Source organism: Heloderma suspectum, chromosome 7, assembly GCF_057233095.1.
Source record: "Heloderma suspectum isolate Gila_16-S chromosome 7, 16-S_ref, whole genome shotgun sequence".
Lineage (NCBI taxonomy): Eukaryota > Metazoa > Chordata > Lepidosauria > Squamata > Helodermatidae > Heloderma > Heloderma suspectum.
Genome location: NC_139464.1, coordinates 43733643 through 43758492, shown reverse-complemented (window position 1 = coordinate 43758492; position 24850 = coordinate 43733643). Strand labels below are relative to the sequence as shown.

The 24850-nt window shown below is 45.0% G+C and overlaps 1 protein-coding gene and 1 long non-coding RNA gene across 4 annotated transcripts in view; one reads left to right on the top strand and one right to left on the bottom strand.

The window, feature by feature from the left end:
* CBX7 (chromobox 7) overlaps window positions 1–17191 on the top strand; it is a 34595-nt gene extending 17404 nt beyond the window's left edge. Inside the window, exons 6-7 of one of the 3 annotated variants that reach the window (XM_084809867.1) lie at window positions 2920–3047; window positions 3876–17190. In XM_084809867.1, the coding sequence (XP_084665993.1) occupies window positions 2920–3047; window positions 3876–3878 (131 nt within the window). In that variant the 3' untranslated portion in view covers window positions 3879–17190. Of the gene's footprint in view, window positions 1–602 lie in introns of all 3 variants that reach the window. The other 2 variants (XM_084809868.1, XM_084809866.1) reach the window with 2 other exon arrangements.
* Window positions 14076–24850, bottom strand: part of LOC146339645 (uncharacterized) — a 20476-nt gene continuing 9701 nt past the window's right edge. The window contains exons 2-3 of the long non-coding RNA XR_014784291.1: window positions 15838–15956; window positions 14076–14521 (exon numbers count right to left, since the gene is read on the bottom strand). This is a non-coding gene — a long non-coding RNA (uncharacterized LOC146339645). The remainder of the gene's footprint in view (window positions 14522–15837; window positions 15957–24850) is intronic.

Sequence of the window (24850 nt, the reverse complement as noted above, 5' to 3'; positions counted from 1 at the left end):
TGCCCAACCTGGTGCACTCCAGATGTGTTGGACTGCAACTCCCATCATTCGTAGCCAGAATGGCCGTGGGAATTGCAGTCCAACACATCTAGCCGTCACCAGGTTGGGGAAGGCTGGGCTACACTCTCACTGGGGTTATTCACACAACATGCTAACCCACATTCAGTGGTTGAGTGTGGGTTGTTTGTTGAAGCATAGGGTAGTGTGCTGTCTGAATCCAGCACATTTTCCACTGGGTGGCTTGTTAACCATGCAGTGGGGCTTGTTAACCACCCTGAACAACCCAAGAATAAACCATGGGTTCTCAAGGTGGAGAAAAAGAAGCCACAGCACATGGTATAACAACAGCCCACACTTAACCAGTACTGAGTCCCAGTATTGGGAAAAAGGCAGGATGATGATGACGACGACAACCACCACCACTGAGTGTGGGTTAGCATGTTGTACGAACCCAGTCACTGAACTACAACTATCAGGCTTCTTCAGGGGAAGCCGGGATTGGTATAAGCCCCATGCAAGCTCTGTAGCATAGATAAATATATCTGACATCTGCTGTTTGATAGAGGAACACTTTATATTTTGAAGAACTTTATTTTTTACAGTGACCATCACACATGTGCAGTGTGTTAAACAGCTGAATGGCATCTGTGTTGAACCCCACTGAGCCATCCTTACAAGGGCTGTATGTATTCTGTGATTTGAAAAAAATATTCCCATGGTGACCTGTATTGTGTGCCACGAGAGCTACATTTTCCAAGTTGTGTGTGTGTGTTGCCATTGAAGCAAACTTGCTTCCTTTGGATAATTTATTCTACTTCTGCTAGCCCTGGGGCAGGGCAAGGAGTTTAGCCAGTCAATGAAGTTCCATCTCTGACACTAGAAAGTCCTGCTCAAAACACATAAATGTGTTTCTACTACAGCTTCTGGAGTACCTTCTAAGGCAGTTTTCCCCAACCTGTGACTCTCCAGATATATTGGACCGCAATTCCCATCATTTGCAGCTATGGGGGGACACAGTTCACAGGTGTGAGCTGTGATTCCTATCATTTCCAATAGGGGGAGGGCATAGCTCAGTGGTAGAGCACATGCATTGCATGCAGAAGGTCCCAGGTTCAATCCCCGGGATCTCCGGGTAAGGCTAGGAAAGAATCCTAGTCTGAAACCCTGGAGAGCCGCTGCCAGTCAGTGTCGACAACACAGGGCTAGATGGACCAAGGGTCTGAGCTCCATATAAGGCAGCTTCCTCTGTTCCTATGAGTTGTGGTCCAGCACATCTGGAGGACACCAAGTTGGGGAAGTCTGTTCTAACGTTTCACCAAGCTTTGTCCATAGATGATAACACCTACCTTCGCAGCCTTTAGGCCTAGATAACTTGCTTTTAAAACCATATAAATCTAAATAAAAGTAAACTGAGATTCCTAGAATACTATGTTCTGCTTGCAATACCACATACAATGCTTGAGCATCCAAACTGCAGAACCATGGAGTGTACACACGAAGTCCTAATCATAACCACCCATTCACTTGATATGCCTTTGGGAGGGTCATTGAATGGAAGATTGCACCTGGCCTGCTGTAGCTTCACAGGTTGAATACCTGTTCTGACATAGGTATTCTCCCTTCCTCCTCCTGACCTTGTAATGAGAGCTTTTCAGTGAATGAGTTCAAATAGCTCTTGTTTTTTATAAGTCCTGATGGGGAATGGCCATAAGCCTGTAGTTTCATAGAGCACCTGTTGCCTGAGACCTTGGAGAGAGCCACTCTCAGTCAAAGTAGACAGTACTGCACAAGATGGACTTGATTCAACATAAGGCAGCTTCATATATTCATGGAAGTACCATGTAAGAGCCATCTTATTTAGCCATCTCAATGCTTGTATTCTCTTCTGTAGATTAGTATTTTCAGCAGAAGGGTAACTGTGACATCACCCTCTTCAGCTAAGTAGGGGCAAAGTCTCTGTGGATTTGGCATCTTCTAGAATAGCCCCAAGAGCAAGGTGGGGTTTTTGGGGGCAGGGGGGAAGGATGCACTTGAGCTTTAATAGCACCCACCTGTGCATATGGGAGTCTTCATGTTGTTGTTTTCCTGGTTTTTAAAAGAGCCTTAACAGGACAGAAGCAGTGTTTACTAAGAATAGGGTAGTAACTCCAGTAGCAGGACATTCCCTAACTTGGCCTGGTGCCCTCTAAATGTTTTGGACTACAACTCCCAGCATTCCTGACCATTGGGCATGCTGGCTGGGGCTAATGGGAATTGAAGCCCAAAACTGCTGGAAAGCCCCAGGATGGAGAAGCCTTCCCCAACTTGTGGGCAACATATACGCTGGTCCAGTTATGGGGGGAAAGGGCATTTGTCCCAGACAGCAGCCCTACATAGTGGCACTTCATAAGGAGCAGCATCCATACCATGGCTGCCTGCCAGGCACAGTCATATTGCTAACTTCAGAAGGGGAAAATAATTAAACAGGGGCAGGTGGGAAAACCAAAAGATAGTTGCTAGAGTGAGCGGGACAGGCAGGACAAAACAGGAGGGGCCTGGTTACAGGCAGTCCTGGATGCCCCGTTGATGTAACTTATCTCAGAACGTGAGTGGTGCGAAACTCCTTAGCGAAGAGGCAGTCTGAACAGGGGAGTACATCTTTTATAAAAATGTATTTTACATTGAGATGTCTGCTCAAATGGTTTGGAAAGAACAACATGGGTTTAGGTTGTTTCTGGCTGCCAGTGAAGCGGCTCACTCTTCCTTCTCGTAAGTCTGACAATACCAGAGGGCTGCTTCATTTCTTGGGTCCTTTGGAACCATCCACTGTGGTGTTGTGAAGCCCCTTGAGGTGTAGTTGACGAAGCTACTAGAGATATGTAAAACCTTATTTTTTTTATTCTCCCTTCGACGTGTGCGCACATGTGGAATTCCGGGTAGTGTCGGGGAGAATGGAGTCTTTCTCAGGTGAGAGTAGACACACCTCAGATATCCGAGACAGAAGCCAGGAATACCCAGTTAAAGGGCCCACAGTGCATCCCCAGGTGGGACAGGAGGGTGCAGAACAGGTAAAGTAATAGAAAATGGAGGCTTCCCTCCCCTCTCCTCCATGTATCTATTTTGGTATGGGGATTATTGCTGCTATTCTCTTTTTTGTCTAAGCCCCAAACATGTCAAGACTGGGGTGGGGGTGGGTGCTCATTGTGAGCTGAATTTGCTGGGGCCATATGGGGAAATAAACTTGTTGAACTCGTATAAAGGAGGGAGAATGTAACTTCCCACTTGTTTGACCCTAAAAGGAAGCACATTCTGAGGGCTTTGAAAGAGTAACAGCCAGCCCTTTCTTAAACTGCTTTGTGGGGAATTCCCATTTTTCTTGTCGCAATGTGCTAATGGTAGAGTCTGGAAAATATCTCTTTGGTACTTAGTTGCACAACGTAAACTCAATTTCAGGCCAGTGGCACACTGTCCCGTTTAAGTGAGAGGATTTGCTAGTGCATAGATGTATGGGATCTCAATCCAATTGTCTGTTGATATTCTCTTTAAAGTTGTTTTTGGGGTTTGGAGGTGGACTGGGAATAAATTAGTCCTGAAATAAGTACATCTCAGTGCTAGTTGGAACTACCCAAACAACATCAGTTTGTACAGATCATGTGTCTCTTGTGAGTGCGTGTGGCTGTGTACTTGCTCCCTCTTTTCAACTCTGTTTTCTTGTTCTTCTGCCCTCTCCCTGGTGTTGAGTGTGTCAGTTCTGCAATATTTTATCTAAGTGTGTCCGTTCTGCAGTAGTTGATATCTTCCATGAGAGAACAAGAGCCTTGCTTCCTATTGGTCTCTTCACCTTTTTCCTGCCTCTCTCTCACATGCTGTTCTCTTCCCTCCTTCCTCTTCCACAGTGAGCTCAGAGACAGCTGAAGGCAACCTAACCTGGAGCCCCGCCCTGCCCCCAAATGAAGTGACAGTGACAGACATCACAGCAAACTCCATTACCGTGACTTTCAGAGAAGCACAAATGGCAGAGGGCTTCTTCCGAGACCGGAGCATCCAGTTCTGAATCTCCATTTTTATTTCATGCATTTTTTTTCTTTTCCTTTTTTCATGTTTGGGGGATAGTTGTTGTTTTTTCTGCGTTCCCAATCAGATTTTTCTAGGGTGGGTGATTTTTAATTATATTATTTAACAAGCAAAATCCAAAAAAATTCCTTCACAAATGTTTACAGAGGATTTTGATTTTGTTTTGACTGTTGGTCTCTATGACTCTTTCTTTTCTTCCGTGCTCCACTTTCAAATACGCAAAAACAAGAAAGGCAATGTGGGGGTGCCTGTGTTTTTCCTCATTTGTTACTATAGATATATATATATATATAGTTAGATAGATAGATATATACAGAGAGAGAAAGGGAGTATATCGCTATATTACTTGTCTGTTGTTGCTTTGTCCATCTGGGAAACTGAAGCTCTTTTCACTGGCAAAGATGTTTATTCACCGTGTGTTGTGGAAGAATGTCCAATTCTTACATCAGGGGCACAGTACAGGACCTTAGGCCTGGAGAGGCTGAATCCTTTCCTCCAGGAGTCTCCATCCAGCCTTCCAGGGCTCCCCAGTTGGCCATACTACTTGCAGCTGCTCATAAGCCAGGACACCCTCTAAGACAGTGGTGTTGAACTTCAGGACGGCAGGCCAAATCTGCTCAGCCTGGGTTCCCAATCCTGCCCTTCAGGGTTCCCCAGATGGCCACACACCCTTTCCCCAACCTACCAATCACTTGGTGACTTTCTGGCTTTTGTGGAGTTCCCCCTCCCCCCATCCTAAAAGATTGAAATGCCTCTCCTAAGGCTTAGTGAGTGGCAGGAAGAGCTTTAAGCTAAAATATGCCGATATTAATTTTGGGGGGGTCTCCGAGAGCTTCTCCAAAATGAATTCAGCCCTTGAAAGAGGTTCTGCATCCCTGCCTTAGATCCATAATGGCATATCTGCATTTGAAGTAAGGAGTGGGGGTGAGTGTCCAGAAATAGGGAAGAGGCCAATTATCCCTGTATTCTTCCATGTTTCAGTGTAGATTTTCCTTGGTCAAACAGCTTCCCTGGTCAGCTCCCTTCCCAGTGACATCTGTGAAAAGCAGCAGTCCCCTCCATCTTTGGGCGGCTGATCCCCTGTTTTTGATGCTTCCTCACTTACCAGTACTGTACAAGATGTGGCCCACTGGTGTCCACAGTGCTTCCACAGATGCTGTAATTTGGGAGACTACCTATACAATTGGTACCTGGGCTTGCTTGTTTGAATTACTCACGGGAACACCTGCATTGGTGCTTTCCCTGCTCATTCTTTTCTAGAAGCAGAGGCCCAAGGAACCATACCACTGTTACCAGGCACAAGAAGCGCATCTTGCCATTACTCTTCCCGTGATGTGGGCCAGTGGTTTTAAGACTGTTTTTCTAGGAAACCTGTGGCTTCTCAGCAGATTAACAGGGGTTCCTCAACAACAACAACCACTACCAAGTTATCCCTGCAATGCACAGCCACAAGAATGTTTGGGTGTCTGGCCATGCGCTTAGTTTATGTGGGGCTATAGCAAGTCCCAACAGGGGCGGCTGTCATTGTTCATGAACTTAAGAGTGTGCTCTAGAATCTTCTGTAACAGCCAAGGATTGTTTAGCAGGCATGCTACAGGATTCTCAGCAGACAGTTGGACATGGAATGAGTTCTTGGTGGGTAGGACATTTGAATCCCCCTAGAGTAGACTATGATTGTGCCCATCTGTGTTCAGAGATGTGGAGGACCCACAGGACTGTATATGGGCTCAATGTGGACTCTGAGGATGGTTGGAGTTGAATGTGCACTAGTGAGCATGCAGTGTAGACCTATTCCTTGAAAAGCAGCAACTGGAACACAGATACCCGAAGAGAAGCAGATACTGGTCTCATTGGTTGAAAGAATGATGATGTGTAACAACTAAGCCACTGTGGAGAGCAGTTAATGAACTGTAGCTTTACATGTCCATCTTTTATTGTCTTCGGATTCATAAGCCTTGTCTTTGGATCCATAAGTCTTGACTAAAAGATGGAGTTGTCTAGTAATTGTAGTTCTGTATATGTTAATAATTGGAAGACTGTTCTTCTTTTGAATGCCTAGATATCTGTATTAACTAGTTCTGCTTGGACATCTTTTAGCTATCAATGAGGATCAAGGTATGCACAGCTACCAAGAGGGTGTTGGGAATCTCTCTATTCTAAATATTTGCCAAGCTCCAGGTGATTTAAGGAACACTGCATAAAATTCTGCTCTTATTCAAGGTGAAGGGAGCTTTGCCATTGACTTTCATTATGTGGCCAGTATATGAAGCCTATTGTGGCTTCATACATCTCTTGGAGCTGTGGCTTGGGTGGGTCAGAAGTGGGGTTGAAGGCTTTCTTATGGAGTCAGAAGAATTGTAGCTGTTGCTGGATTTTTTGGCTGGGATTGTAAGCCATGAGTAGATGTGGATACTGATCACTGTTGCCCTGTCTGGTCAAAGTAAGGGGTCAGAAATATTGGGGTGGGAAAGGGGCAGGGGTTGGAAGATGAATGTGAGGCTTGTAAAGTCCTTCCACTCTTAATTTGCTTTTGAAGGGACACAGTTTCCTTGGTAGTATTATCCCTCTTGTCCTAATCCTGAAGCCTCTGGCCCTTGTAAATGTCTTTCTATACAAGCAAGGATGTCTGTCTGTGAAGTTCCCCGCTTATGCTAGGGAGAAGGTGCCTGCAGTTCCAGGGAACCTTGTCTTGCACTTCAATGCCTTGAAACTTGTGTTAGACTTCCTTGTGAGTTTTTTGCGTTGTTTTAAAAGGAATTGTATCAACGAACTGTATAACTTTAGCATATGTTCTTGTGCGTGCATGTGTGCTTCTTTATGTTGCTTAGACAAATGAAAACTCCAGAAAATATATCTTCCTATGGAAACTGAGGATGGGAAGCTAGAAAGTAGGGCTGCAGTCCTAATCATATGTACCTGAGAGTCAGCACCGCTGAAGTTAATGGGACTTACTTCTGAGTAAACATGTTTAGGGCTGGGGATTGAAAGAGAAACTGGTGGAGCATGAGATGTTGCAATGCATCTTTTGACTGCTGTAGTTACTGACTTCCTCTTTCTAGCTCACACACAAAAAATATACTTCCCTCCCTAGGTGTATGAAATTAACATTAGTCTGGAGACTTATAAAACCGGAGTTTCAAATACTGTGGAAATTCTAAGCCCAGTCTGCCTGCACTCTCTGACCTGAGGCTCAGTTCTGGAGGAACACTGTAGTACTGTACAAGATGGTCACCTGTCAATTTAGAGATGGTGCCTGTCTATTTAAGTGCAACTGCTGTGGATTTTTTTCTTTCCCAGAGCTCTTAAAGGGAGAGGTGCTGAGATTGGGTCAGAAGGTGTAAATCATGATATTTATACTAACAAAGGAGGGTTGACTTCTTGGAAGTGGGGTGGGATATACTGGGGCTCCCTTCCCCAATCTATTCTGGCCTCTTTTGTCCTTTCTGTCAGGCTACAGAATCGCATGACACCTGGGTTAGCTTGACTCAATGCTGAGCTCTTAATGGAAGAGCTGGACAAAAAGTTAGAACTTGACAGTCTCTTCTCAGAATATCCTCCTGAGTGCAGGGGAAAATAGCAAAGTTTACATACGTGTGTGTGTGTAAATTGGAATAATTTCCCCAAATTTGAATTCTTTAGGTTTTAATCTGACCCTCCAAAAAGGTAGAGCCACAAAACTCCTGAACTTCACTGGAGCTCTAGCTGGTTCATGTTTTGAGGATGGCATCATCTTTCCCCTGACATTTTTTGCTGCAGGCATTTAAGCTTTTGTGGCCATCGCTATCTGTTTTGGGGGCTTGGTGGGCCTATACCAGCCTTCCCCAACCTGGTGCTCTCCAGATGTTGGACTGCAACTCCCATCATTCCCAGACAACATATTGGCCAATATGTTGGCTGGGAATGATGGGAGTTGCAGTCCAACACATCTGGAGGGCATAAGCTTAGGGAAGCCTGGTCTATACCATCAAGCTGTTTTACAGAAATTAATGAACAGCCTTACTCTGAAAAATACCAGGTTCCCGAGGCAAGTCAACACATGGTATCACAGCAGCTGAACATGGGGCATTCATCAGACTCTGCAGCAGTAACCATAACACTGGCTTGGTCTTCAGAAGTTGGTAAGCAACAGTGCCATGAAATGCTTCACATATTAATTCCTACAGATCAAGCTGTATAACTATAGTGGTCGGTGGGGAAATTGGCAGCCCTAGATCAACTCCATGTATAGATGCTGATGTATGAAGGGCTGGGTTATGATACTATATAACAATATTGGGTTCCCAAGTTCTGTATATTCATGGCCCCATTTTTCATACAGAGTTTAGAAAACTCCCTACAGTAGTGACTTCTAATTATACAGAATTTGGAACACTCACTGCAGCTGTGCAGTTGTGACCACTCATTCCATTTTCATACATTGTGCAAAATGAAAGTCTTGCCTTCCTAGATGGATTCATGTCTGGCTAAATGTTTAACATAGCAGAAACATTTTGAAAGGAAGCAAACTTTTGTTTTGTCACCTAATTACTGTTTTGTGCTTCTGTGTCTTCCTTTAAGGCCATATGTACACTACAAACCTATATTAGTTTTATATGGGTTTAACTGTCCTAGCTTTCCCCCAAAGAATCTTGGGAATTACAAGATAATAAACCATATAAACTAATAAACGGGATGGGTGAAAATTCTCATTAGCCCATCTACAATTCCCTGGGAATGACTCTGTAAACCAGTACAAATCTGCAGTGCAGTTGTGCCCTTTATGCTCTTTCCAAGCCAATATCCAAAATACCTTTTCTCTCTCTCCTTTCCACTCCCCTACTTCTAATAATAAGAAAAAAAAGTCTGTGATGTCCATGCAGGAGGAAGCTTTGGTAGTTAACGTGACAGAAACAATCTCTGCCTGAAGAGTGTGTTTTTTTTAAAATTTTGAAAATCGCGTGGTTTGGGGGCACTGATGTCTATCCTTGCATAAAATAGTTTCTAGCCTTAGAGCTTTGGAGTGCATTAATAAGGGGCTGGCGTCTTCCCAATTGATTTGAATCCTTACAGTTGTGTGAGGCTGGAAGGGAAAGGATCCTTTGCCTCTCCTTTGACATATCTAAGTCATGGTTTGCCTCTCTCAAAACTCAGGCTGTGATCCCAAGCTACTTATGTGAAAATAAGTCTTACTCAAACATATGCAAATATTAAGTACCAGGCTGTCAGCCTGAGAAGGAAAGCGTTCTCTCCCCCTGCCCCTTTTTTTTGTCGTTTGAAACAGTGTTGTTTTGAAAATGGCTTTGTGATACTCAGTTGTGTTGTTCTTACTAGTGAAAAGACATTTTGTGTAGTGCTCCCCCTCCCCACTTTCAAACCAGGAGTACATTGAAGTTGGAGCATCTCTAGTTACTAGGAGCAAAAGGCTTGTTTCTGGTGAGGTGACAGGATTCCAGGGTAGTGTGTGGCTGGAATACTGGCAATTCGGTTTTAATGTTGAATAAGAAGAACCCAGCCTTTGTTCTCTCCGCTCCTGTGCCCCCCACTTGGTGGGATGGGCTTTGCAAAGCTTGGGAGGCCTAGAAACAAATTAAAATGTTGCTTAGCCAAAAGAATCTATTACCATGAAGAGAAAAATAGTCCAAATCTGCTAAAACCCTGTGCATGTGAACCAGTACATTTTAAATGGAGCATTCACATAGGGTCCCGTAAATGATAACAATAACTAATTTTAAATCAGGTTGTCACAGCGGGTTTCATGTATGTATCTAATCCCATGGCAGTAAGATTGGCCAGGTAACATGCAACTATTTTGACTTGCAGGCGGGGGGGGACGGATGACTGTCATGTGTAATTGGGACTCAAGAACATGCTTTTTAAAGCAATACTAGGCTATCCCCTATTAGCCTTTTCAAATGTGCCCAATGACTTGCCATTTGGCTATGTGTCCCCCACCCCATTTCTGGCAGGGTTTGTTGTTTAATAGCCGTGTGATAAGGCAGAAATTCAGTCTGTTCAGTTTTCACCATTGCTGCATCTTCATCCTGGGGAAAAAATTTGCCTGCTGAATTTCTCTGTGTTCATACAGCTGTTCTACAAAGGAGGGGGTAGGGAAGGTAGCAGCCATAGTGCATCTATGATGCATGATCTTGCAGGAGGTTTTGAAGTTGCTGTAACTTATTTTTCATCCTTTGCAAAAATGCCTTAATGTATGCACGAGATTCATGATTGTCACAGCTCTGCATCATTTCTAAAACTAAAAGCATGGCAGGGTACTAATTGTGAAAACAAACCATATACTGAACATTTTGCCAATATACTTCCCAGGAGCCCATGCATTGTTTAAGTTCAGAGTTCTGGGCAGAAAACTATACATTTGACTTAGCATGAATGGAAGAGTGTGTTTGAGTCACCGGCCCCTTTCGCACATAATGATTAGCCAGAATTGCTGGCTTATCCCAGTTTACTGTGAACGAGCATAATGCTGATGCACACAGCTGTTTTACTGTGTAATAAATAATAAATAATATTACGAGGAGGTAATAAACCAGAAATGGAAACCCAGGTTTGTTGTTAGCTTACAAATCCTAGCTTGTTTAGGAACACCAAACCAAAAGCCCAGGTTCGGATGTCATGCAAAACTTTCAATTGTAGTTTGTTTTACCTGCTTGTGTGAAAGGAGGAGAAAACAAACTGCATGCACTAGCACGTTAATTGTTTGCTCACAGTAAGCCAGCAATTCTGGCTTATTGTTACGTGCAAAAGTGGCCATTTTCAGTTTATATTTTAAAGAATCAATAAAGAGGCTGCTAGTGATACCTGAAGAAATTCAAATTTTGATCTGTTTAGCAACAAACTTGTTATGGCACTTAAGAGAATATAATAATATTCTGATCACCAGTACATGATGTAAGAAAGTTCCAAGCTTAGGATCAGGTTTCTGTGGCGGTATGTGAGCTGGAGTTTGCTTCTGCATTTCCAGGGTGCTGACTTCAGTACCAATAGTATCAGTTTTCCTCCTCTTCAATTATAAGTATCATATTTGATGTATTAACATCAAATAAGCACAGGTTTCATGACTGAACTGGGTAGTGCTGGTAAGCATGCATTTGCTATGAGAGTATTGCATATTCAACAGAGGCAATGATCAGAGAGAAAATGATCCAGTTTTACATTGCTCAAAATATACTACCTTCCCTATACAGCAAAATAATGCTAGAGTGGTAGAAGGGTGTGTGGTGATGTTCCAAAAGCAGTCGCTATTATAGTATGCATGTGTATGATTAGCGAACATACATGCATAAAATCAGCCAGTTGAAAAATCTCGATCTCATGAAAAGTGCCCTTAGAGCACTACGGTACGTGGGACGGTACATTGATAGTAGTTTTTCTTGGTCTCCAAAACTGCTGTAGGATGATGTTTTCTTTTTCATTTCTAATAACATTCTTGCTACTTGGTTCAGGGCGGGGATGCATTCATTGAAGCCTGGCATTGTTGGGAAGGTAACATTTCAAACCTGTGATCCTGACTGTGTGGCCCACTGTATAAAATTATGCCAAAGTGATTAGTAAAATACAAAATGCCTGTCTTTAAAATAATTGCATAGTGGCTACTATGCTAGTCCAAGCTGAAATCCAGTTGTGTTATTTTTACTGTTGAATGATTCCCTGTATGCACCTAGTTAGTTTTGTCATGGAGCTGTTTACCTTTTTGGCATGAACAGTATTCATGAGAAGTTAGCAGTATTCATGAGAAGGAATGTGTGGAGAAGGGGCCTTGTTTCAATTCAGTGTAAGTAGTGTGTATAAATGCACCTATGCACACCATGCTCTAATGCCCATTAGAGAACATGGGATCATTTAATATTCCAGTTTGCTGTTTTGAGCATTATTTAGAAAAGAATTGGCCTTAAGCTATACTAAGAATAGTTATTGGCAGAGATGTGAGTAGATGTGGAGGTGGGGGGTGAGGAATAAGGTGCTGTGGATAGGGGAATCTGTCTCTTAATCTAAAAGGGAAGTGCAACCTGGGGCACCATACATTGTAGAGTTAGGCATACTCAACAATTTGGTGTCCTCCAGTGACATTGTCTTGCCGGGTGTTCTTCACCATAGGAAAGATACCATATCCCCCCTGCAGCCACCAAAGGCTTAAGGATGAATAAGGCCAAGACCATAATTGTTATGAAGAGTTGACTTTGTAAGTTTTTATATAGTTATGTTGATACTCCTTGAGGTATCTCTGCACATGCAACCAAAATGGATGATAACAGGGGTAACATGACTACATACAGTCATTTTGCTTGGTGGTTGTGGGCTGTCTGTTGCACAAGACAGTATAGTGTCCTTTTAATAAATGGGACAAAGTGTGAAATGTGAGCCAGGTTTTCCTTTCTAATAATAAGGAACTTCCTTGGAAAAGGCAGTCCCTTCCTCTCTCTTTCCCTTGATTTTGGAAAATGTAAACGCTATTGTAGAACATAGGAAGTTTTTTTTTTCTTCTCTAAACCAAAAAAGCCCCACAAAGCAAGCATGGTTTGGAAGTAGAAGGGAATAGGAGCTCAAAGTTGGGTTTTTACTTGCAAAACCAGCTTTGGAGAAGTCCCAAACAATGGGGAAAGATGTACATTAAACCCATAGGGGTGATGGCTTGCTTGGTGTGGATAGGATACTCTCCTAGTCTGAAGCTTTTAAGCCCAACATAATTGGTGGGAGAAAGGGAGTTGAAATAGAATCTCAAAGGAAGGTGGGGGAATGTAGTATTGGCACCAAAGTTTTTTATGAATCAAAATCCAAATCTTATTTTGGCCAACGCACCTCTGAATTGTCCTATGACACAGTGTACCAGTTTAAAGAGGAACGTTGCTACAGAATAAACTTAGTAATGACACACTTCCAGGCTAAGACCGCAGTCACACCAATGGTTGCACTTGCTTGCAACAGAGATTGTGTAGGCCACCTGTGCATCTGTCTGCTAAGCAAGTTGCAAGTTTGCACCAGGACAAACCCAGCCTAAAATGCACAGAAATGAATACCAAGACTACAGTCCTATGCACAGTTACCTGGAAGTAAACCTCATTGAAAACAGCGGTGCTTCCTTCTGCGTCAGTATGCATAGGCTTGCACTGTAAATGCTTACTTCTCTGGTGTTTAGGAATGGCATTGGTAAGGTACAGGGGTAGCCATATCAGACCCAAGGCTGCTCTTAAACTTTTTTCCACACTCTTCAGCTATTTTTTCAAGCTGAATTGCACAGTGGGCTCACCATTCTGGGCAAGGAGAGCATAATCCTCCTCTAGAATTTGATACAATTCCAAACTCTTCTTGAACTCTCAACACTTTCCAGATATCAGCAATAAGTTGCTTCTGATACAAATCCCTCCAGCCTTGGACAAGTTGGTCAAATGCAGCATTGTGGATCTCTTCCATTTATATGTGTATATATAACATATATTTTTAATGCATCTTTTCAGAGTTCCCCCTTTTCCTTGACAAATTGCACTTTAATAGCTTACTAGGGATAGGGAGCTAAGTCAGGCTTTTGGGTGGGATGAAAGGAATGCAGCAGCTTTTACTTAATGACTGTTGTATTCTTTAACTGGTGACCCCTTTTTGTGGAAGGGGTGGGGGAAATACCATGAAATCGATTTAATAAATCAAAACAGGGCATTATAATTGTCTATTGAAGTCTGAAGGATTATTTAGTGCCAAGTCTGTATCCTGTTGAAGGGGGGTGGAGCTGTGTTCGGCCTCATTTGCACTGCTTGATCTTTCAAGATGCCAGTCTGAATTAATTGCTTAATTTTATATTCTTGTTTTCTTTGGGTTTAGAAAGGGGCAGTATAGTTGTGATGGGAGAGAGAAGCAGACGTGTTGCTTTCTTCTAATTGTTCTGTGTGTGTTGTGGATTTTTGTTCATTTGTTTGCTTGTTCTCCTTATTGGCATGATATCTGAGTGGTATCTTCTTGACACAGTGCCCAAGTTATCTTTGCACATGAAAGCTTCCTTTGCACAGAATGAGCGTCTTTGGTTTTTTTGAACAGACTAACTGAATGTATTTTGGGAGGGCGGGGCTGAGGGAACAAATTCCAAGCAAAATTAAAAGTAAATAAATTGACATTTTAATGCCTTTTTGTGACTGAGTGAGTGTTTGCTGAAAACAGAGATTGTAACAGAAATGAGAAGGCCAGAGCAAGTTTTAATTGACACAATGTGCGGCTTTATTTTTGTACTGATAATGGTTAAGAGACTGTACAGCATCTATTTATTTAGATGATTTATGTGGTAAATGTTGCAAACAAGATTGTAAAAACATTAAATGAGAACTGACATTTAGCTAATGTCCTGCTTCTGTGTATTCTTTTTGATGCTCGCTGTCTGAAGCTAGGCCTGCTTTCTGAAGCATCAGTAGTGTGGTGTGGTGTTATTCCCCCTCCCCGCTCCATTCTTTTGTGCAGCTATTATGTCTTCATTGACTGATTTATTTTCTTTCTGGTAAGAAAAAAGATGGGAGGAATGGTGAGAAAATACTGGAGAGCTACAAACTGAAGATGACATCTGGACCCATAAAATTCCATGAACGAGGTGGTGCAATTGCACAATAAAAGTTTTTATATAAAAACATCCGTAATGTGACTAGAGTATTAAGTTTGGATGTGAACAAACCTAGCCATGGCATTTGCAGTTTCTCAGCCTAACCTGCTTCAGAGGGTACTTGTGAAAATAAAATGGCTACTCCAAGCTCCTGAAAGGGTTTAAGGGAAGGATAGGATGAAATCAAATAAATGAATTCTAACTGTTGGTTTTTTTAAGGTGCTGTCAGCATTTGCAAAAGATAAGGGCCAGAATTTCTCAGGGGGTATAAGAGGGAGGTTTTGACAGCTGAGAATTTGTGTGAAGCTGTTTAGCATGCAGGGATAAGTACATGAAGCTACATCAGTGGGGAAAACCAAAGTAGAGTGGGCTACACCAACAGCAGTATGGAGTTCCAAACAATAAGGACACGAAAGTTCAAGTGGCCACCTCTTCAGCCCTGAGCTGTTGAGGTTTATTGTTGGTACTATGGAGAGAAACTACTGAGCACAGTTTCTCTACATCAGGGGTGGGGAACATGCAGCTCTCCAGTTGTTTAGACTGCAACGCCATCATCCCCAACCATTGGCTAAGCTGATGAGGGCTGATGAGAATTGTGACCATATGTTGTTAGACTGCGAATTGTGACCTCTGCTCTACGCACTGACTGAATCTTGGTAAGTTCCAACTGCTTTTATTTCTAGGCTTACTTCACAAGGCCAAAAATCCTAACTTCTGATGGGGTCTGAGCTCAAGGTGACTGACCAGGGAAAGGGATCTTGGGGTTCTGGTGGATAGCCTGATCAAAATATTGACCCAGTGTGTGGCTGTTGGGAAAGGGCAAATTCCCACATGCTCAGGCTTGGAATTAATAATCATGGGTGATGGCAATGAATAACCCTAAATGAGGGGTGGGCAACTGGCAGCCCTTGGCTTACTTCTAGGCAGCCCTCGGCCTAACTTCAAAAGCCCTGTGCATGCAATCAGTTCAGACCTCTGAACTGGCAGTCCTCTGCATGGGAAGGGAGGGAGAGAAAAATCGGGGGATGGCAGAAAGAAAATGGAGGACCCACCTGCTTTTGACTCTGGCCTTCCCCACTGCTGGCTTCATGCAAACCCCCACACACACACACACACACACACTACCCATGAGGGAATGCAGCCCTTGACAGAAAAAAGGGCTATGCACCCCTGCCCTAATTGGATAACAAAGGGAATCTTGCAGCCTGTCCTACCTCATTGGGTTGAAAAGTGCAGGCTCCCATTTGTCACACAGGGCTTGTTCAAAGGTGACGGCTGCTATCCCACAGAGTGCAGCAAGGCCTTGAGATGATGGAAGCCCTGGTCTCCATAGCTGTTGGACATCATGGGAGAGTTTGATAAAGGAGAAAATATTCGATGAGTGTTAAGGGATTTGAATCTACACCTTTCTGGACTCTGATCTGAATGGCCTGATGCAGGCAATATGGAAGCCTAAGCCAAAATGGCCATGATTTCATAGAATCTTAGAGTTGGAAGGGATCCTGGAGATCCTCTAGTCCAACCTCATGGTCAGTGCAGACCTGCAATGAAGGACGCAACAACAGCATCACTGCTCAAGGGTCATCCAGCTTTTGCTTCATTATCTCCAGCCCACCACCATTTGGCTCATGCAATAATACTAAACAAGCAGATCTCTACATATAACTCTCTCTCTGGCACATGTCCTTCTTCTGGGTGTAGAATGACAAGTAAATATTCCAGATACATAAGGTGACCAATAACCTATCCGTCTCGGTAGGAAATTATATTAATGCTGCAAGTGACTTAATAAACTGTTCTCAGGTCTTCTGCATGGTTAAGCATTGGCTAGAATCTGACACAGTTAAGCCCTGGCACTGTTATCTAAATGAAGTGATGATATGAGAAATATGCTGCTTTAAAGTGTAGGTGTCTCTCCAAGAGGAGGCATTGGTGTAATGTAAGAAGGTGGATAATGTGCCAGGCAGCGCTGCAGGGGTTATGAGGCAGTTGGAACAGTGTCTCTGCAGCTAGCTACAATAAGGATTTTGAGTAGCAGCCTCTGACAATGCACAAGGCTAGAGTTTTGTAGGTAATTAATCATATTTATATTAGAATTAAGGAATTGGCGAGATCAACTAGTCCAACCCACTATTCAATGCAGGAATCTTACAACTACAGTATCCCTGACAACCATTCAGCTTAAATACATCCAGCCAGTGGAGGCTGGTGGCTCTGATGTCAGTGGTGCGATGAATCTGCTCTGGGTTTCAGTCAGAACTCTAAAGGAGCAACCCGTCCCACTGGCATCGGAGCCACCAGCCTCCACTGTATCTGTCAGGAATGCCCCTGCTGTCTTCTGAGCCCTCCAATAGCCAGAATCAACAGTCATACTAAAGGGCTGCTTTCCAAAGCTTTATTTCCATTCAGCCTAATGAGGCTTATAGATGCTAATTGCCTGAGACTCAGAGGAAATACAAAGGAACAGCCTACCAGGGGTTTCTAAGAGTTAGGATGTCAGTTGGTCTCCGTTTGGAGAAAACGTGGACTCGCCAGGTATGTTGTCTCCCGGGAGGACAGATTAGAGATGTGACTGAAAGGTTGCCTGCACTCATAAAGCCCACTGACAGGTATCCCTTTCTTCTCATCCATGTGGGAACAAATGATACCGCCAAGCGGAGCTACGAAGAGATCACGTCAGACTTTGAAGCTTTGGGAAGGAAACTCAAGAACTTTGGGGCCCAGATAGTTTTCTCATCCATCCTTCCAGTAGTTAGAAGAGGGATAGAAAGGGAACGAAAAATACTCCGGGTGAATGACTGGCTACGAAGGTGGTGCCGACGAGAGAGATTTGGATTCTGGGACCACGGGCTATACTTCCTGGAAGATGGGCTGTTGGCTAGGGATGGGTTGCACCTCACAAAGGCTGGGAAGAATGTGTTTGGCCACAGCATGAAGAACTTCATCAGGAGGGCTTTAAACTGAATCCTACGGGGAAGGGAGATGTAATGTTGGGGGTAACAATGGACGTAGGCTCATGCACTGCAATGGAGAGAACAGCTCTGATAGCGTCCAATAATAGTCTTCAGACACAGGTAGGAAGAAAGCCAGACTATGAAGCACATGGTCTTCGATGTCTATATACTAATGCCCAGAGTATGGGAAACAAACAGAACGAACTTGAACTCTTAATACAGGAGGGAAATTATGACTTGATAGGTATAACTGAGACTTGGTGGGATGACTCTCATGACTGGAATACAGCAATTGAAGGATATAACTTGTTCAAAAAGAACAGGAGGAACAGAAAGGGAGGCGGGGTTGCACTGTATGTGAAAAATACATATCTCTGCACAGAAATACAGGAGGAGGAGCTTGGTAGCCCCATCGAGAGCATCTGGGTTGAAATAAATGGAGCAAAGAATAAAAGGAACCTGGTGGTCGGAGTCTACTACCGGCCACCCAATCAAGGAGAAGACAAGGATGAAACTTTTGAAAAGCAAATAGCCAATGTTTTAAGGAAGCATGATGTAGTAGTAATGGGGGACTTCAATTTCCCCGATATTTGTTGGGAGACAAATTCTGCAAAACATGGCCCCTCCAGGAAATTCCTGACTTGTGTGGCGGATAACTTCCTCCTACAGAAAGTAGAGGAAGGAACTAGAGGATCGGCTATCCTTGACTTGATCCTAACCAACAGAGATGACTTAGTGGATAAAGTAGCAGTTACAGGAACTCTGGGGGAAAGCGACCATGTTGTACTTGAGTTCTTGGTTCTAAGGGAAGCAAAAGCCGAGTGTACTCAAACGCGTACCCTGGATTTTAGGAAAGCTGATTTTAATAAACTCAGAACAATGATCAGTAAGGTCCCATGGCAAGCAATGCTAGCGAGAAAAGGAGTCCAAGATGGGTGGGAACTTTTAAAAAAGGAAATTCTCAAGGCACAATCACAAACAATTCCAACAAGAAGAAAAGGTGGAAGACAACAGAAGAAGCCAATGTGGCTTCACAAAAAGCTTAGGGATGACCTGAAAACAAAAAAGGACACATATAGGAAGTGGAAAGAAGGCCAAGTAACAAAGGAAGAGTACAGGCAGGTAGCACAGAATTGCAGGGATGGCGTCAGGAAGGCTAAAGCGGAGAATGAGGTGAGGTTAGCGAGGGATGCTAAAAACAACAAAAAGGCTTTCTTCAGCTACGTGCATAGTAAAAGGCAGAGGAAAGAAATGGTTGTTCAGCTATTAAATAAGGATGGCAAAATGATAACAGAGGACAAAGAAAAGGCAGAGGTGCTCAATTCCTACTTTGGCTCAGTCTTCTCCCAAAAGAGGGTCTATGACCCCCCTGGCAAAGGCGAAGTACAGGCTGAAGGGGCAGGATTGCAGCTTGAGATCGACAGGCATATGGTCAAGGAACACCTCATTACTTTGAATGAGTTCAAATCTCCAGGGCCAGATGAACTGCATCCTAGAGTCATAAAGGAACTGGCAGAAGAACTCTCAGAACCGCTGTCTATTCTCTTTGAGAAATCATGGAGGACCGGGGAAGTGCCAGATGACTGGAGGAGGGCTAACGTTGTCCCTATCTTCAAAAAGGGTAAAAAGGAGGAACCTGGGAACTACAGACCAGTCAGTCTGACATCAATCCCTGGGAAAATTCTGGAGCAGATCATAAAGCAATCCATCTGGAAGCACCTTGACAACAATGCCGTGATTACTCGAAGCCAACATGGATTTGTCAAAAACAAGTCCTGCCAGACAAATCTGATCTCATTTTTTGATCAAGTCACCTCCCTTGTAGACCGTGGGAATGCTGTAGACATCATATACCTCGACTTCAGCAAAGCTTTCGACAAAGTGCCCCATGATATCCTGATGAGCAAACTAGCTCGAAGTGGGCTAGATGAAACAACGATCCGGTGGATCCACAGTTGGCTACAGAATCGGACTCAAAGAGTGCTTATCAATGGGACCTTCTCAAGCTGGGGAGAGGTAACGAGTGGGGTACCGCAGGGCTCAGTCCTGGGCCCAGTGCTCTTCAATATTTTTATTAATGACTTGGAGGAGGAGGTGCAGGGAATGCTGATCAAATTTGCAGATGACACAAAATTGGGAGGGATAGCTAATACTTTGGAAGACAGAAACAAAATTCAAAGTGATCTGGATAGACTGGAGTGCTGGGCAGAAAACAACAGAATGGCATTTAATAGGGACAAATGCCAAGTTCTGCACCTAGGAAAAAGAAACCAAATGCACAGTTACAAGATGGGGGATACGTGGCTCAACCACACTACGAGCGAGAAGGATCTTGGAATTGTCGTCGATCACAAGCTGAATATGAGCCAACAATGTGATGTGGCTGCAAAAAAGGCAAATGCTATTTTGGGCTGCATTCATAGAAGCATCGCTTCCAAATCCCGGGAAGTACTAGTTCCCCTCTACTCAGCACTGGTTAGGCCTCATCTGGAGTACTGTGTCCAGTTCTGGGCACCACACTTTAAGAAGGATGCAGACAAACTGGAGAGGGTTCAAAGGAGGGCAACAAAGATGATCAGGGGACTGGAAACAAAGCCCTATAAAGAGAGACTGAAAGAACTGGGCATGTTTAGCCTTGAGAAGAGAAGACTGAGGGGAGATATGATAGCACTCTTCAAGTACTTGAAAGGTTGTCACAGAGAAGAAGGCCAGGATCTCTTCTCGATCATCCCAGAGTGCAGGACACGGAATAATGGGCTCAAGTTACAGGAAGCCAGATTCCGACTGAACATCAGGAAAAACTTCCTGAGTGTCAGAGCAATACGGCAATGGAACCAATTACCTGGGGAGGTGGTGGGCTCTCCCACACTGGAGGCCTTCAAGACGAGGCTGGACAGCCATTTGTCAGGGATGCTCTGACTTGGGTTCCTGCATTGAGCGGGGGGTTGGACTCGATGGCCTTGTAGGCCCCTTCCAACCCTACTATTCTATGATTCTATGATTCTATGAAAAGCGCAGCAACTCTCTGAACTTAAGGAGTAGGAGGGGAAATTCTCCCCCTTTCCCATGGGGCCTCGGGGCTCAGCTGCTGACATCGAGCCAACCAGGCTGAGCGCCTCAGCTCGGCTCCCGCATCCTCTCGTTTGCGCCTGCGCCTCGTGTCTAAAAGTTCAACTTGTCCCTCCCTTTCCATCCCAGGGTCAGTATCGCTTCCAGGAATGTGAGCGGGGGGGGATCCCCCTCCACCTGCGCCTCTGAAACCTGAGAGGGTTCCTCTCCCACGGATTGTATCTCCTCAGAATCAGAGCTACTTTGGGACTCTATGGGCTCAGATCCAACCCTGACAGTATCCAGCAGAGGAGAGCCTGCTACCTCTTGAGGCCATCTATTCCAATATCAAACAGCTTGTTACCATTAGGAAGTTTCTCCTAACATTTGGCCAAAATCTGCTTCCCAACCATTTCTACCCACTTGTTCTGGTCCTGCCCTCTGGAAAAACAGAGAACTTGTTTGGTCCATCTTCTGCAGGACAGCCCTACAGATAGTTCAAGACAATTACCACATCTCAATCTTCTCCAGGCTAAACATACCCAGTTCTTTCAACTGTTCCTCGTAGGACATCTCACCATCCTGGTTGGCGTCCTGTGGACAAGCTCCAATTTGTCAATGTCCACTTTTCATTTTATGTGACGCCCAGGAAGTGCACAAAAAACGTGGGTTGATGCATCTACTGTTGACTCCTCTTGACCTCCATCTCTATCATCAGGAAACCACTCCCCCTTGGACCAGGCCTTGAGGGGCTGCACCTGGCGTTGGGCCATAGAGACAGATTGGGGATGCTGCTGGTGTACTGCCCACCCTGCTGCCCAGCAGCCTCCCTGGCTGAGCTGGCAGAGGCAGTCTCGAGTGTGATGTTGGAGGAACCCAGGACGGTTGTTCTGGGTGACTTCAACTTCCACGCTGAGGCTGTCTCTGGAGCCCCAGCTAGGGACTTCATAGCCTCCATGACAATGGCCCAACACATGAAGTAGGGCATACCTTCGACTTGGTTTTTGCTTCAATCTGTGAGATGAGTAATCTGAAGATTGGAGGGTCCAAGTAACCCCATTGTCATGGTCAGATCATTTCCTGGTGAGATTTGAAGTCATAGCATTACTTCCCTCTTGCAGGGGTGGGGGACCCATTCGGATGGTCCGCCCCAGGAGACTGATGGAATGTGATGAATTTCTGAATGCTCTTGGGGATTTCCCAGTGGAGAAAGCTGGTGATCTGGCCGAGGCCCTAGCCTCACTTTGGAACAATGAGATGCGGAGGGCCATCGACTTGATTGCACCTGACTGCCCTCTCCAGTGATGTAGAACCTGTTCTGCTCCCTGGTAGACTGGGGAGCTATAGGCAATGAAACAGGCTGCACATTGGCTAGAGCACAAATAGTGCAAGTCTCAAAGCGAAAATGACTGAGCACGCTCAAGAGCACATAATCATGCCTATAGTGTGGCAGTGTGGGCAGCAAAGAAGGCTTACTTTGCTGCCTCCATTGCATCCTCAAGTAGCTGTCCAGTGGAGCTCTTTCAGGTGGTCTGGGGGCTGTAAACACTCTCCCCAGCGAATGGGCCCCTGGGCCCCTCAAGGACCCATTGTGACCTTTTTGCATTGTACTTTGAAGACAAAATCACTTGTCTCCTCAGCAAACTTGATGCTGCTGTTAGCGCAGTTCCAGTCAACATGTCTGACTCCACCATCTGCCTGACTTCGTGGGATCAGTTTCAGTTGCTGCAGCCTGATGACGTGGACAAGGTGCTTGCAGCAATGCAACTGACCATGTGCCCTCTCCATCCTTGTCCTTCCTGGCTAATAAAAGCTAGCTGAGGGGGTATGACTGGGTAGGTCCAGGGCATGGTGAATGCTTCCCTTCGGGAAGGGGTGGTCCCTGCTGTCCTTAAGGAAGCAGAAGTGTGACCACTCCTGAAGAAGCCCACTCTGGACGTAATGGTATTAGACAACTAATACCATTACGGTTGCAAATACCCTTTTTTAGGGAAGGTTCTGGAGAGAGTAGTGACAGAACAACGGTAAGCACTCTGGGAGGATACTGATTATCTACACCCATTTCAATCTGGGTTTTGTCCTGGTTATGGGACTGAATCAGCCTTGGTTGCCCTGATGGATGACCTTTATCAAGAGAGGGTCAGGGGGAGTGCAACCCTGTTAATCCTGCTTGACCTCTCAGCAGTTTTTGATACCATTGACTATGGTATCCTCCTGGATTGACTCCATGGGATGGGTATCAGAGGCACAGTGGTTCCAGTCCTACCTGTGGGGCCAATTTCAGAGAGTAACATTGGGTGACCATTCCGCGGCCCCTTGGCAGTTGAGCTATGGGGTTCTGCAGGGTACCATCTTGTCTCCAATGTTATTTAATATCTATATGAAGCCGCTGGGAGCGGCCATTAGGGGATTTGGAGCCAAGTGCCCTCAGTATGCTGATGACACACAGCTCTATCTCCCTGTGACATCTGAATCAGGAGAGGCTGTGCAAGTACTGGCCCAGCACCTGAACTCAGTAATGGACTGGATGAGGGCCAATAAACTGAAACTGAATCCTGGCACGACTGAAGCCCTGTGGGTGAGTGTTTCCTGAGTCTGGGAGATAGGCACATTGCCTGTTCTGGATGAGGTTGCACTCCCTCTGAAAGATCAGGTCCGTAGTTTGGGGGTACTCCTAGATCCATCATTGTCACTAGAAGCCCAAGTAGCCGTGGCAGCTCGGAGTGCCTTTTTACCAGCTGGTTTGCCAACTACAGCCTCTCCTGGACAGGGATAGCTTGGCCACAGTGGTACAGGCGCTAGTAACCCCAAGACTGGATTACTGCAATGCGCTCTATGTGGGGCTGCCCTTAAGGCTGCTCTGGAAGCTGGAGCTAATGCAGAATGCAGCAGCTTGGCTGTTGTTGGGAGCTGCCCCTTTCCAGCATGTAACTCCTTTGCTGAGGGAACTGCAGTGGCTGCCTATTTGCTACCGGGCCAGGTTTAAGGTTTTAGTAGTAGTGTACAAAGCCCTAAACAACTTGGGACCAGGATACCTGAGAGAGCGCCATCTCCCTTACCAACCTGCCCAGTCACTGAGGTCATAGGAGGGCTTGCTCCTGGTTGTTTGACATGGACCTATGGTCCGATTGGAGTCCACCAGGAGAAGAGCCTTCAGCATGGTGGCCCCCTTTCTTTGGCATTCCTTGCCCCTGGAGGTCAAGCAGGCACCAACACTGTGTTGTTTCCAGCGCCTCCTGAAAACAGCACTGTTCCAGGAGGCGTTTTTAATTGATTTTATTTATTTATTTATTTATTTATTTATTTATTGCCCATCTGGCTGGTCACCCAGCCACTCTAGGCGATGTACAACATATAATAAAACAGTTTAAAACAATAAAATTCTACAATAAAAACATTTTCTAAAATACCCTAACCCACCCCAAATGCCTGCCTGAACAACCACTTTTTTAATGCACGTCGGAAGCTCATTAAAGAGGGGGCATGACGGAGTTCCCTAGGGAGGGAGTTCCACAAAGTGGGGGCCACCACAGAAAAGGCCCTTTCCCTCGTCCCCACCAGCCTAGCTGTCCTGGCTGATGGGACAGAGAGGCCATCCAAGGCTGATCTTGTTAAGCGGCCTGTCTGGCGTTGCTGGAGGCGCTCCTTAAGATAGGCTGGGCTGGAACCATATAGGGTTTTAAAGGTCAAAACCAACACCTTGAATTTGGCCCGGAAAACAACTGGTAACCAATGCAACTCCTTCAGCACTGGAGTGATGTGATCTTGCCAGCGGTTGCCTTTAATCAGGCGAGCCACCACGTTCTGTACCAGCTGCAGCTTCCAAACCATCTTCAAGGGTAACCCCACGTAGAGCGCATTACAGTAATCTAAACGAGAGGAGACCAGGGCATGTACTACCGATGGGAGCAGGTGGTCGGGAAGAAAGGGGCACAGCTGCCATATCAGATGGAGTTGATACAGCGCTGTCTGGCTCACAGCTGCCATCTGAGCCTCCATGGATAGCTGGGAGTCCAAAATGACCCCCAGGCTGCAGACCTGGTCTTTCAAGGGTAGCCATACCCCATTCAACACCAGGTCAACATCCCCCAGCCTCCTCTTGTCTCCCACCAAAAGTACCTCAGTCTTGTCAGGGTGCAGCTTCAGCTTATTCCTCCCCATCCAGCCACTCACCGTCTCAAGACATTTGGACAGGGATTCTATGGCCAACCTTGGTGAAGATTTG